Source organism: Lissotriton vulgaris, chromosome 1_2 (genome assembly GCF_964263255.1).
Source record: "Lissotriton vulgaris chromosome 1_2, aLisVul1.2, whole genome shotgun sequence".
NCBI lineage: Eukaryota > Metazoa > Chordata > Amphibia > Caudata > Salamandridae > Lissotriton > Lissotriton vulgaris.
The window spans coordinates 155,856,151-155,869,994 of NC_141686.1; the positions used below are offsets into that span (position 1 = coordinate 155,856,151).

Genomic DNA, 13,844 nt, shown 5'->3' on the forward strand with positions numbered 1-13,844 from the left:
CAAAGCATGATACCCGGAAAGCCAAACAGAGCAGCAGGGCCAGGATAACAAAGAGGAAGCCCCACCTCAAGCCCATTTCCAGCTTCTTGATACAAATGGAAGTACAGCTTTAAGGGAAAGGGCTGGTGATCCCGCCCCTCCTGCTCTATGTGGCTCCGCATTGGCCACAGAGATGCACTGTTGTGATCCTGGACAGCCCCATTGTAGCAGATCAACTGTGCTGCCAGAGGCATGCACAGCATGTCTGCTAAATAAAATAGAGTGAGAGGGAATGGTAGTTGAATTACGCCCCTCAGACATTTACCTACACAGTTGTGTGTTTTTAAAACGCACCCCTTAGATGGATCGTGCTTCAGCCCCCCTCTTATATCAGTGTTCAGGAGCCCGGAGCGGCCAAGAGGGCTAGTCTGTTTTCATGAACACTGCTAAGTCAAATAATTAGCAGTTGTTGGCGGAGGCAAGGGGTGGGCCTGCGCCCTGAAGCCCATGTTAAGGAGCCGCCACTGGTAATTTGCCCAGAGACGCTGTCTAAAAAAAACACGATTTTAGTTTGCATGTTTTAAGCGATGCCTTTGATTAAATTGGCCACGCCTTTTGAAGAAGATTCCTAGTTACGCCTCTTTGACCACACCCCTTTTAGAGCCCCACTAAAAAACACGCGCACTCACCCTTTTTTTATCCATTTCAAAGCACTACCCAGAGTCACTGGTGTGATGAGATGTCAGAGGGTCAGGACTTTCACAAGATGCCCCTGGCTGTCTCCTGTAAGAAGTTTTCTCAGGCTCATCCTTATGATAGTAAAACAGCCAGAGGGCTCTCTTTCGATGTTACAACTGGGGGGCTATTGGGTTTCTTCTGAGAGTGAGATGTTCTGGGCTCAGTCCTATGATGGGCATATATCTCAGGGTCACTCATGGGACAGTAAGATGCCTCAGGATCTCTCATTCAATAGTAATGGTTCTTAGAGACACTTGTGAGACAATAAGATGCCTGAGGGTCACTCCTGTAACACAAATATGTCTTCAGTTTACTCCTGTGACAGTAAGATGCTTCTCAAGTTACTCCTGTCACAGTAAGATGTTTCTCAGATTACTCCTGTGACAGTAAGATGCTTCTCAGGTTACTCCTGTCACAGTAAGATGTTTCTCAGATTACTCCTGTGACAGTAAGATGCTTCTCAGGTTACTCCTGTCACAGTAAGATGCTTCTCACTTTACTCCTGTGACAGTAAGATGTTTCTCAGGTTACACCTGTGACAGTAGGATGCTTCTTATGGTACCTCTTTGACAGTAGATGCTTCTCACGTTACTCCTGTCACAGTAAGATGTTTCTCAGATTACTCCTGTGACAGTAGATGTTTCTCAGGTTACACCTGTGACAGTAGGATGCTTCTTATGGTACCTCTTTGACAGTAGATGCTTCTCAGGTTACTCCTGTCACAGTAAGATGTTTCTCAGATTACTCCTGTGACAGTAGATGTTTCTCAGGTTACACCTGTGACAGTAGGATGCTTCTTATGGTATCCCTGTGACAGTAGATGCTTCTCATGTTACTCCTCTGAGAGTAAGATGTTTCTCAGGTTACACCTGTGACAGTAGGATGCTTCTTATGGTATCCCTGTGACAGTAGATGCTTCTCATGTTACTCCTCTGAGAGTAAGATGTTTCTCAGGTTACTCCTGTGACAGTAAGATGCTTCTCACATTACTCCTCCAACAGTAAAATGTTTCTCAGATTACTTCTGTGACAGTAAGATGTTTCCCAGGTTACACCTGTGACAGTAAGATGCTTGTAACCACAAAGACTAGATACAATCTGGGGTGAGGGAACCAGAGGCACGGGGTGCTGGAGGACAGCAGCCTCCAACATAAACTATGTATCACAATATGCCGCTCCCAGTGTAGTATCGCTAGTGTTAGTGCAGTTTTAAATTTGTGAGTGCAGGCATCTCACAAAAAGTGAAGGACTGGCCTCACAAACCACCTGGTGTCTTGCTTCATCATAGACCAGTCCTCACCCTCTAAAAACTTGGTTTGATAGAGGGCGGGCATACACCTGACGACAGGGATGCACTTCTAAACTAAGTGGGGGCCCATGAAAAAGAAGTGGATTAAAAGGCCATTGTAGGTGTCAGCTTAAATTTTAATAGTGCTGGCATCCATAGGGTGGATTAAAATAGGGTGATCGGTGAAATGGGGATATCAATGTCCCCCCACCGCCGTGAATGAGGTCAACCTGTTTCTGCCTAAAGGCCCAACTGGGTCCGCGGCATTCATCAGGACCATGAAAGAACGGGCTCAACTCTTACTACACTATGGCTAGAGGGTTCCACTCAGTGGGGTGATGACGATCACTCTCCACTTTAATATGGCTAGATCCGTTAAGCCTGAAGGAAAATGACATTTTCTTGAAAAAAATCATAAAGACACGGATCTCAAGTTGGTGGATCTTGAAGTAATGAAAAAACATAAAACAGACCTCAGCAGGCCGCTCCACATTAGGGAGCAACAGTGGGTCTACCGCCTCTGCACATGGAAAGAAGGCTTTAATGATGATATTCCGTGGCTTCAGCTAAGCCTTTAGGGGCCAGCTCCCTTTCGCCACCTAGCCTCCTTCACATGCGTGACTCCGCTTAAGATGACACCTTCACAAACATGCTCCCGCACCATCTCACACACCCTCTGGTCGGCTACCTATAGCCGTCCTGCAGCAGCACACCCCATGGAAGGGTTCTGGGACACCTGTCTAAATACTGGGGTGTGCTGCTGCAGGACGGCTATAGGTAGCCAGCAGGCCACAGGATAAACTCTAGATTGAAGTGCTTTGATAGAGTTGCGTATATATAATTTCCCCCTGAAGTAATAAGAGTGCCCTGCCCTGTGTGGGGTCTCAAAGGGGATGTTGGACGGAGCGTTTGAGCAAATCAAACACTCACCCCCAGTCAACTGATCTGGGTTTAATCCATCATCATTCTTTAACTCACTCCACCATCCCAGTTCAGACAAGGCCATATGCAAATCAGTCTGACCCTTTGCCTCATGGGAACAGTCCAGCCCGAACTGCCAAGCCATGTCTTCCCTGGACCGGAAACAAGCATCCTGGGACCGGTTTCGGGTTCATAACCCTCATCAGCCAGGTTATCTTGAATCCAGTGGCAAAGTGATTAAGGGACCCACATCTGGGCATACCCTGCCAACTTAGGGTAAACAAAGCGATACCAAAGGGGAAATAATGATGGATTAAACCCAGATCTGTGACTGGGGGTGAATGTTTGCCAATGTGCTAAATTCCGTCCATCACCTTGTGTGTTTTGCTGTTCACCTTATGTGGGAAGGGTACGCCCAGACGTGGGTCCCATCCTCACTATGCCACTGGAGTCAAGCTATCCTGGCTGATGACGGCTGATAGCCAGAAACCGGTCCTAGGATGCTTGATTCCGGTCCAGGGAAGACATGGCTCAGCAGTTCGGGCTGGACCGTTCCCATGAGGCACAGGGTCAAGATTAATTTGCATATGGCCATGTTTAAACTGGGGTGGCGTGGTGAGCAAAATAACGATGGATTAAACCCAGATCTGTGACTGGGGGTGACTGCTTTGTCAATGTGCTACATTCCGTCCATCACCTTGTGTGTTTTGCTGTTCGCCCTATGTGGGAAGGGTATGCCCAGACGTGGGTCCCGTGCTCATTACGCCACTGGAGTCAAGCTACCCTGGCTGATGACGGCTGATAGCCAGAAACTGGTCCTAGGATGCTTGATTCCGGTCCAGGGAAGACATGGCTTGGCAGTTCGGGCTGGACTGTTCCCATGAGGCACAGGGTCAAGACTGATGTGCATCAGGCCATGTCTGAACTGGGGATGCGTGGTGAACAAAATAACGATGGATTTAACCCAGATCTGTGACTGGGGAGAATGTTTTGCCAATGTGCAACATTCAGTCCATCACCTTTTAAGTTTTGCTGTGTTGGGTCTTGGCATAGTACTAGAAGAGGTCAGAGGTCAGGTTTGACATACGATGCCATTCCGACGGAGAGCCCAGTTCTGGAATAGCACTGGTCCAGGTGAGTGTAGGGTGATTGGAAGTACCAGTAATGAAAAGGTATGGGTGGATAGGTACGGCTAGAGTTGCACTGGAAGAGCTGAGTGTTATACGCGCAACTGATTTTTCGCTGCAACTGTAGGAAATGATGACGCAAGTTTGAGATGAGGGGAGTCGGTAAAGACGAAATGCGTCGGTAGAGATGACTTAAGTCTCCGCGCTGACGTCACAGGGTGTGCCATAGTAGTGTTGTGTGGGTCTCAATACTGCAGCAACAGGGTGTGCTGGATGTCAAGTGGATATGAGGGCTTTGTGGGTGATCTGGTGAAGCTACAATACAAAACACGTTTCTAGTCGGAATAAAGGTGCATTGACAGAGCCATTATTGTACCCAGGGTTTTAAGTGAAACGAAAAAACTCGGGAGTTTCTCAAAGGGGCATAACCGATGTAAGGGTCAGAGCCCTAGGCCCCCATGCAGTTATAATGACCCTGCAGACACAGTGGCATACATTCTAGAACTGGCTCAGGGCACGTGCACCCAGCCCCTTTTTTTCGCAGGGTAAACTGACCGGTGACACCTGTGATCGGTGGGTGGGTATTGAAGCCAGCCCTTACAGATTGGCTGGTGGAAACACATAATTTACAAAGACTAGAACGTGACCATCACTACAAATGTAACTGCTTACAAACACGTAAGCCACAAATCTGTGCTTAGCATAGTGCGCTTCCCGACTGGTATTTTGCCGCTTCTGTCGTTGCATCCATTCCAGGTATATAATACATCAAATTACATAACACCTACAATAAGCCAAGACTATTGGCTTTTACAATGGTTGTTAGTTGCGTAAGATAAATAAGCACCAACTATGGCTTTATTGTATATAACATTGAAAATAGTTCAGTTCTAAAATGATGAGACTGAAAGAGCTATGGCGAGTCTCTTTGTAGTTACATCAAAGGCAGTGAAGGGTGGAACTCCTGCAGAGTGTAGATTATTCTGTTTTTACCCTGAGGGTGAGGGCTAAAATGGAGAGCCCGATAGGGACCTGTCTCAGCACCTGCTGAGCACCGGCAGGACCCGGCACACTTGAAGCCCTGATTGTACCTCCGTACTAGCTGCTTCTAGGGTTTGAGGTGTGTTGTCTCAGTTGTATCTGACCTTCAGGAGCCGAATAGCACAGGGGGCTTTGCTTTCGTGATTGAAGTGCTGCATGGTTGTACAGCACTGGAACACTACCGGTTCTGTCCTTCCTAGGTGCAGCGATGGCCGTGCGGGGAGTGCAGTACATAAGCACAGGACACAAGTCCTAAAAAAAGAAGTGGGGGACGAAAGGTGGCTGCAAGTAATCCTTGCTAATTCTGGTATGGATTTGGAAATATTGGAGGAGGATGAACTGAAGGAAAGATATTCCATCAGGGTAGACTCTTAATAAAGTCTGTAAAGTCTCACATCCTCCTCCTTAATACCGCATCTCGTAGAGGTTCGGCTTCCTTCCTAGACCCAGGGTCTAGAATTAGCAAGGATTACTTGCAGAATTTTAATACTTTGAATAGGATACATACAGTGACTCCAATACTGCATATATAGACGACCCATTGGCTTTTCAATATATTGCATCTAAAGATCGTCTGGACACGCACCTTCATTAAGAAAATCCTCCTTCGTACATGCACATTTTCCAAGGACCTTGCCCTGAAGAAGTCCTATGAGGACGAAACGCGTCGGCTGCAAGCAACCGTGTTTTGATTGTACACCTGTCCTGTTTTTTGGAATAAAGAAAATCACAACTATAAGAAACTCACTTCTGTGACTATTGATATCCGATTTCTAGATTTATGTGGTGCACCTTTGCTCTTATGTATTAATTTTATAAAATATATTTGGGAATTAAATAAAATATTTCAGAATTTGTGTATTTATTTGATGAGTTCTTGTTTCTGTATTTTTTTATATTAGTTTGCAGTACAAATGATAAAACTTGCTTAGGCCGTGGTCCCCGGATTTTAATATTGACCCTCTGGGATTCCCCAGATTCCATTACCGATTCACTGGGGGTCCCCAAATACCAGTAATGATTACATTGGGGGGCCACAGAATTCAAAAGGTTAAGAACCATGGCTCTTGGCCACTGCTAGGCTGAGCCCAGCCTGGACAATATGATATTGAAAAGAACATCATAACAACTCTTCTTTGCTTATTACAATAATAAAACAACACCGTTACTGCAGGTATAAAAACTAGGACAAGATGCTCTACTTCAGCCTTACTGGCAAACGTCTTGCCTTAAGCCCCTCGTACATTGCCCATCTTTTCTCAATCTTAGACCTCCGTTGCACCTCCATTTGCCCCACTTTCTCTTATGCAGCCACCATGTCCTATCTTTTCTCCATCATCAATCCTCCATCGTTTCCCATTACCAACTCTCTTCTTGGTTCCACCCTTGTTCTCTTGACTACCTAGCACATTTCTCTAATACAAAGGGCTTCTCCTCGTGTTCCATTGCCGAGCATTCTTCTATGTGTACACACGATCTCTCCGCTGTCAGGCTTGCCTTCGCCCAGTCACCAGCTCGCTGCCAACTTGAGATATAACTTCTCCGAATTTCTAACTTGGTTCTTGCTTCCCTACCCCCCAGTCTATCAAAAGGAGTCATCCGTGTGGCACTGTCTCATGCAGTACAGCATATCCTAACCATCTCATTATGCGCAACGATGCTTGCTGGGAACCTTGCTCTCTGAAGCATCCCTTGCAAGGCACTGATGGTGGGTCTACTGTTTCTCTTCCTAACAACTCCACTTATAATCAACAGCAATCTAGCTTCATCTCCCCAAGCGAGCCATGGGCCTAATAAAATCCAAACAAATCTTCTCTTGGTATTTCCAAAATACAATACCAACCAATAGAGCCGCCTTCAGCATGTTCTCGTCGTTAATATCCATACCACGTCTTCACCTACCTTTCCATTTCTCTTCATCCAGGTGCCTTGCTTGTCAACACGTGGAGCACTTAGCAGGGGGCTAAATGGCTGTATTATTTACACACTCTGTACATAGCTGTATCTTTACATTTCTCGTATTACTTGAGCTGCAGTTACCATTTTACCAATCGCAAGTCCTTCACGCCTGCTAGGCACTGTACGACAAAACGCAATATGATTGTTCAAGTGTGATCTGTTTGGATAAAATGTCTCTAGAAGCAGTCAATGGGAAAGAACAAACAATAAAATCCACGGTTGGTGATTTCAGAAGCCGCTCCACTGTGATGGGATTTAACCGGAAGGTTTAAGGGTTGGCCATCTCAAGGGTCTTTCATAGAGGCAATCAATTGAGTTAATATAGTTAACACCATTTGAAGGGATGACTGGAGAAGTGGTTGCCATCCAGGAGGGCGTGCTCCTTTAATGGTGGAAAAAGTCATTTTTCTATGATGTTTTGCAAGCTAGACGTGTTATCCTCCCGACTTTGTTGTAAGTGGTTATAGTGAAATTTACGTATCTGGTGACATTGAGGTAAAGTAATTTTGGAATGATCAGCTGTAGAGACGGGGTCGACAGAAGGCAGTTGTTGAGACTGAAGTTCCAAAGGGGAGTCTGCAATGTGGGTGAGGCCAAATTCAGATGAATGGTTGCAGACTGCAGATTTGGTGGTGTTGACTCCTAAATTGCACAACACAATGTACGCTGATTTTTTAAAATATATTCAGCCTAATCTCAGAATACCTAAACATTCTGGCCTTATCACAAGGTTAGAAAGGGGTTTCTGCAGTCATAATACGACTGTGCATGGTGGATGGGGCCAGACTCTCTCAAGAAGAAGTTTGGTCCCTAACCCCAGATTTTATTTCTAACAAGATCTGTTGATTAATCCCATATTTGGCTATCAATTATGTTGTTCAGATTTGGTAACCTATATGTGCCCATGAACCTTGATTTGGTGGTAAGATGTGATATGCATTCAATTTTTTGGTATCTTTAAGAGTAGTGTGTGACACCCAGTTGATTGAGATGGCGACTTTTATTCATGTTTGTGTGTTTTGTTTCTTATGTGGAGAAACATTTTAGTTGTTTTTTGGCCCTCCTCAAAATGGCAATTTCGCTCTGAAAAGTATGGTGTATCTACTTTGCTCTCCATCTCCTAACCCGAGACATTACAGAAGAGAGTAAGATGTCAGTGTGATTGTAGGGGTAGACCATGTCTTAGGACCATCTCATCATCACTGAAAATTGAAGTCAGTAGGTTTTATGAAACTTATTTTAGTTTGTCCTTATTAGGACTCAGCTAGAGGGCTGCTGAAATTTGTTTCATACTAGTTTCTGACTAGATGTGAAATATTCCTTTCTAATCCAAGCACACGGCCCTAATGCTACTTTCAAATATGCTTTGTATATGTACCGTCGTGTTTTCCCTCAGTCCCTATCTGTGCTACCAGAATCAGATGTCCATTTTTGTTGTACTGTTTCCCTCCCCCTTAATTTTCTCTGGTGGAAACCTTTCAATAAATAAAATATTAGCTTTTAATGGCATGCAATATGCAACATTAATTATTATTGTGTGTTTGTTTGTGTTTGTGGGTATTTATTAAGCGCAGCCTTTCGCTCCGGAAGGAGCATCTTGGCGCTGAGCGAGCGTGTATGAGATTGGATGATAAAGGATCTAGATGGCTGCCATTACATAGGTATCGGATTGCTGATAGACCCAAGTCTTCAGTTGTTTCCTGAGAAGACTCTCAGTCTCAATCAGTCTGAGGTTTACGGGCAGGTTGTTCCAAGCCCTTGCAGCAAGGACTGTGAAAGTTTTTCCACCCCTGGTTTTATATTTATACCTTGGGATCTTGGTGAGGTTGGTCCCTGAGGATCTCAGACAGCGTGCGGGGTCATAGTGGATAAAACGGTTGGCGAGGTATTTAGGACCTATGTTTTTCAGGGCTTTAAAAACTGTTAGTAAGAGTTTGAAAAGGATTCTCTTATGCAGAGGCAACCAGTGGAGACAATTTAATGCTGCTGAGGCTGAAGATTTCCTGGGTAGTGTTAACACTAATCTTGCAGCAGCGTGCTGTACACTTTGCAACTTCTTCAGGGTGGACTTTTTCACTCCGGCCATCAGCCCATTGCAATAATCGAGTCGGGAGAGTATTAATGCAACCACGACCGATTTCCTAGAAGCAATGGGGAGGAAGTCAAATTTTTTTTTTAGAGATTTGATGAGTCCGAAACAGCAACTGGCCGTAATCCTGACGTGATCGTCAAAGGAGAGGGTTGCGTCAAATTGCACGCCCAGGTTGCGAGCAGAAGTCACTGCACTAGGCGGGGCCTCTGAATCTTTGGGCCACCAATCCTTAGGGCAGAAGAGTAAATCTTTCCCAAATGGTATGATTTCAGTTTTCCCGCTGTTGCACTTCAAGTGGTTTGTATTCAACCACTGAAATACCTCCGTGAGACAATTCTGAAACTGCAGCTCTGTATCCGTGCAGTTTTTGTCGATAGAGACGACGAGTTGGGTGTCGTCAGCATATGACGTGGCAAGGATCCCATAAGACTCTATCACAGCCAGGAGGGGTGCCATATAGATATTGAAAAGTAATGGGCTTAATATGGACCCCTGCGGTACTCCCGATGTAATGGTTCTTTCGCTGGATAGGTAGGGACCCAAAGACACAGATTGGGACCTATTGGTCAGGAAAGATTTTACCCATGCCAAAGCTGTGTCTGTCACGCCAATCTCACGCATCCTATCAATCAGGATGACATGAGAGATTGTATCGAACGCTGCTGTGAGATCAAGCAGGATGAGGACGGCTTTCCTTCCCTCATCCTGCAGGAACTTGATGGAATCGGAGAGTTCTATCAGGGCCGTTTCGGTAGAGTGGCTGGGGCGAAAGCCAGATTGCTGTGGGTGCAGAATGTTATGGTTCTCCCCAAATGCTTTTAGCTCCCAGTACACTATCTGTTCTGTGATCTTTCCTAGAACAGGCAGGAGTGAGATGGGGCGCATGTTCGTCAGATCCGTAGGGGATTTATTCTGCTTTTTCATCAGGGGTTTCACGATGGCCTTTTTCCATTCGTTAGGCACTACCCCTGAGTCTAAGGAAGCATTAATGATAGCGTTGATGTTAGGATTAACTACCTCAATTAAATGATGCAGTATGCGAGGGGGACAGGAGTCAGTTGGTGCTCCTGATTTGCAGGCCAGAATCGCCTTGCGGGTCTGTTGGAGGGAGACAAATTGGAAACCGCAAAGGGAATGATGGTGATCGCCTACCTGTTTCTGGGGTCCAAGAGTGGGAATGGTCAGGGGGGGGTGGGAAATCCTTTTGAATGATTGCAATTTTTTCCCCAAAGAAGTCTGCAATTTGGTTGCACAGAGTTTCAGAGGGGGGATTTCGGGCTGAAGAGCTTTGGGGTGAGTAAAGGATTTGACGATGGAGAAAAACGTTTTTTACTTCTGATGGGCGTCATTGATAGCTTTTGTGTAATACTCCTTTTTGGCGGACTTTATGCTTGAGAGGTATAATTTCCTCTGCTGAACATAGAGGGCTCTTGAAGCCTCATCGTATGTTTTCCTCCACTTCCTTTCTTTTATTCTACAAAGAAGGTGGCTCTCAGTTAAGGCCTGGGTGTACCATGGGGCGCTCAATTTCCTTCTGGGACACTTCACACGGTCGCCTTTAGAATTAGAGTTTTCCGAGATAATCTGATCCATCCAGACGTGGAAGTTGCGAGAGTCAACCGATACGTCTCCCACCAGCTTAGGGGCCGGTGCCAGTGGCTGGGAGTCCAGCTTAATACGGTCGGTCACCTTTCTCCAGTTTACCGAGAAGAAGGGTTGGCAGCGCTTTATTGTTGATGAAACTAGGACTTGTTGCTCAATGTCAAAGGGAATGAAACTATGGTCGGTCCAAATTTGTGGAATGGGTGGGGACGTAGTCATTGTACTTAAGTTGGAACAAATACCGTCCAAAGTGTGGCCGGCTTGATGGGTAGGAGCGGTCACTAATTGAGCCAGTCCAAAGATATTTAGGGTATGTTGAAAACAAGTGGCATGTGGGTCGACGCACGATTCCAGTTGCATATTCATGTCTCCTAGTAGAGTAAAGTGAGGGTAGCGTAACATGAGTGACCCAAGTACTTCACTAGGGAGTCCAGAAAGGAGGGGGCATTGTGTGTAAACCTTTTTTATACAATGTGTTACTAGTTTAACTGTGTATGTGAGATGAGGCAAGATGCCCTTGCCAACACCCACTTGGGTTTGTTTAACATAGACTCCTAGAGAAAAGTGGCTTCAGACATATTGCTGGTCATTTAAAGAAATGTTTTTTGTGCCTTTTTATCTCCACAGACCATTCACGTCGCAATTGTGTGTGCAGGCTACAACGCCAGCCGCGATGTCGTCACACTGGTCAAATCGGTCCTGTTCCACAGGTAAAGAAAAGTGGCTAACTGAAAATGTGTGAGGGTGGTGGAGGGAGATGGGAAAGACATCATGTATATGTGTTTGTGAAAAGACGGACTGACCAAGTCTGCGTGAACGCTTTCAATCTTCAGTTTAAACTTTTTCTGCTAAACTATAATTCAGGCACTTGTGCAATTACCTATTTTACAACGTCGAACCCCTCAATGGCAATAGTGGAAGAAAAAAGAAAAATCATTCCAAATTATTTTTTTCCAATAAAAACAACGTGTATTTCTCATTGTTTAGGTGTGGGTTAGTGTATCTTTCAGAATTAGATCAAAGATTAGGTTTATGACTGACCAGACTCTTTGAACCAGCTTTATGTGCACAGATAAATGTTGTAAGAATCTAGTTCTTCACCAGATGTACATAACGCCAAGAACGATTGGCGTATGCCTGCTTTATGAGTACATTTATTGGGCTGAGGTTGGTTGAAATAGAGTATTTGAAGGGGTTAGGTTTGGATTAAGTTTTACTGTAAGGGCGATGGAAAGGAACAAAATATGTAGCTGGTAAATTCTAGAGTAACAGTAGGGGTTGAGGTAGGGGAAAGTTTGATGCTAGGGTCGGGATTTTAATCCACATTATGGTTGGATTATTGTACCATCTTCATTTTGAGGTCATCATTGTAGCGTGTCATGCAGACAGACATTGCAGCTATATACATTTTTGTCATGACTCAGGTTCTCTCAAACATCTTTATTAATACTGAGCGATAGTTTGTTTTACATTATGTTTCTTCTGTTAGTCTTCTTTTGCAATAATTCACTTTTATATGCTACTTCGCTATCCTAAACACCTCCATGGATACATTTTTATAACGTCCTCTACTGTGCTTTATTTACAACCTCATGTAATTTGTACACAATCGGACTTTTCTAACTTTCTGTTAAAATACTACTGTGCCTTACTCACTACTTCTATTCAGTTGCATCTGTATTTATTTTCCTAAGCTCCTATTTGCATACTGCTGTACTTCCCTAACCACGTTTAATTTACTACTACTGTTAGAAATGGGGATCTCTAGTTGGCTGTGGCTGGTGCCGAGGTACAAATAGGGATCCTTCTTCCTAAGTCAGAGTAAGGGGGCTACACCCTTTGATAACCCCTGCTCAACCCTGTGGTAACGTAGCATGAGCAGACCAGCCTATCTCAGAAGCAGTGTGTGAAGCATTTATGACCGTACACAATAACTCAGTGAAGACACTACAAAGGAACACCACACAAGTAGCTATAGAAAAATTAGTATCTTTATGGCTTAACACAAGGCACAAAAGCGATCAAGAAACCACAATGCACATAATTACTAATTAACTTCAAAAGCAATAGAGGACTCAAAAGTGTGTGGAACGAAATTAGTTCGAGGCCGGGGACCACGTCACCCGGTGATGATCAATGTACCTGAGATGTAAAGGGGCATGGCACGGAGCCTCACAAAAAAGCCGCGGTGATGACAGGCGGACTTGCAACGGTCACAGCTCCCAGCTGTAGCGGTCCGCGCGTGCGCTCGCGATAATCCTGGGACTGGACTTAAAGGTGGGCACCCAGCGCCCCCGCAGGTGATAACAAGATCCTCGAAGTGGTGACTAGCTGCAGCGGCTCACAATAGTAATTGCGACGATTCTCGTAAGACGGCAAATACAGGTACTGAGCGGGACAGCTCCTCAGCTGCAGCGGCCCATATTAGCGATAGCGATGGTCCTCGTAGCACAGCAAGTGCGGGCACTCAGCAGCACAGCTCCTCAGCGCCCACACTAGTGATAGCAATGATTCTTGTAGCACAGCAAATGCAGGTACTCAGCAGCACAGTTCTTCAGCTGCAGCGGCCCACACTACACACTGGCGATAGCGATGATTCTCAGTCCGCGTTCCCCACAGTAGAACTAGAGGCTCCGGAATTCTCAACAGAGGCCTCACCTGCGAGTAGAATCCCCCTCTGATAGGAATCCGGATGGCTGATAGGTGAAGTTTAATGTCCCTGAGACTTCAGCAGGAGGCAAGCTCAAATCAGGCCCTTGGGTAGTTGCTTCAGCATGATGGATGAATGTTTCAGAGTCCCTTCCCTCTCGTTACATGGACAGAGGTTCGTCTTGACATCCAGAAGTAACACACCATGCTGGGGTTTCAGCACTGATCTTTATACCCCAAAAGTCTTTATTCTCAGAAAAGTCACAAATCACTGAACCCAGCCAGAACCAGTTTGGTGTTGTCCTTGAGCACTTTATTTACGATGCTCATCCTGCCTTTCAGGGAGAGGGGGTCAGCCCTCTGGCGCACAGTAGGAGGTGGAGCCATCATTCACCTTGCCAGGCACAGCTCTGCTCAGATCAAAGGGTCACCCCTTCCCATACTCCAAC

At 45.4% G+C, this 13,844-nt stretch overlaps 1 protein-coding gene across 3 annotated transcripts in view; it reads left to right on the forward strand.

The window, feature by feature from the left end:
- Positions 1-13,844, forward strand: part of LARGE1 (LARGE xylosyl- and glucuronyltransferase 1) — a 1,180,278-nt gene that overhangs the window by 574,064 nt on the left and 592,370 nt on the right. For all 3 annotated transcript variants that reach the window (XM_086953009.1, XM_086953010.1, XM_086953008.1), the window contains exon 4: positions 11,374-11,456. In XM_086953009.1, the coding sequence (XP_086809135.1) occupies positions 11,374-11,456 (83 nt within the window). The remainder of the gene's footprint in view (positions 1-11,373; positions 11,457-13,844) is intronic.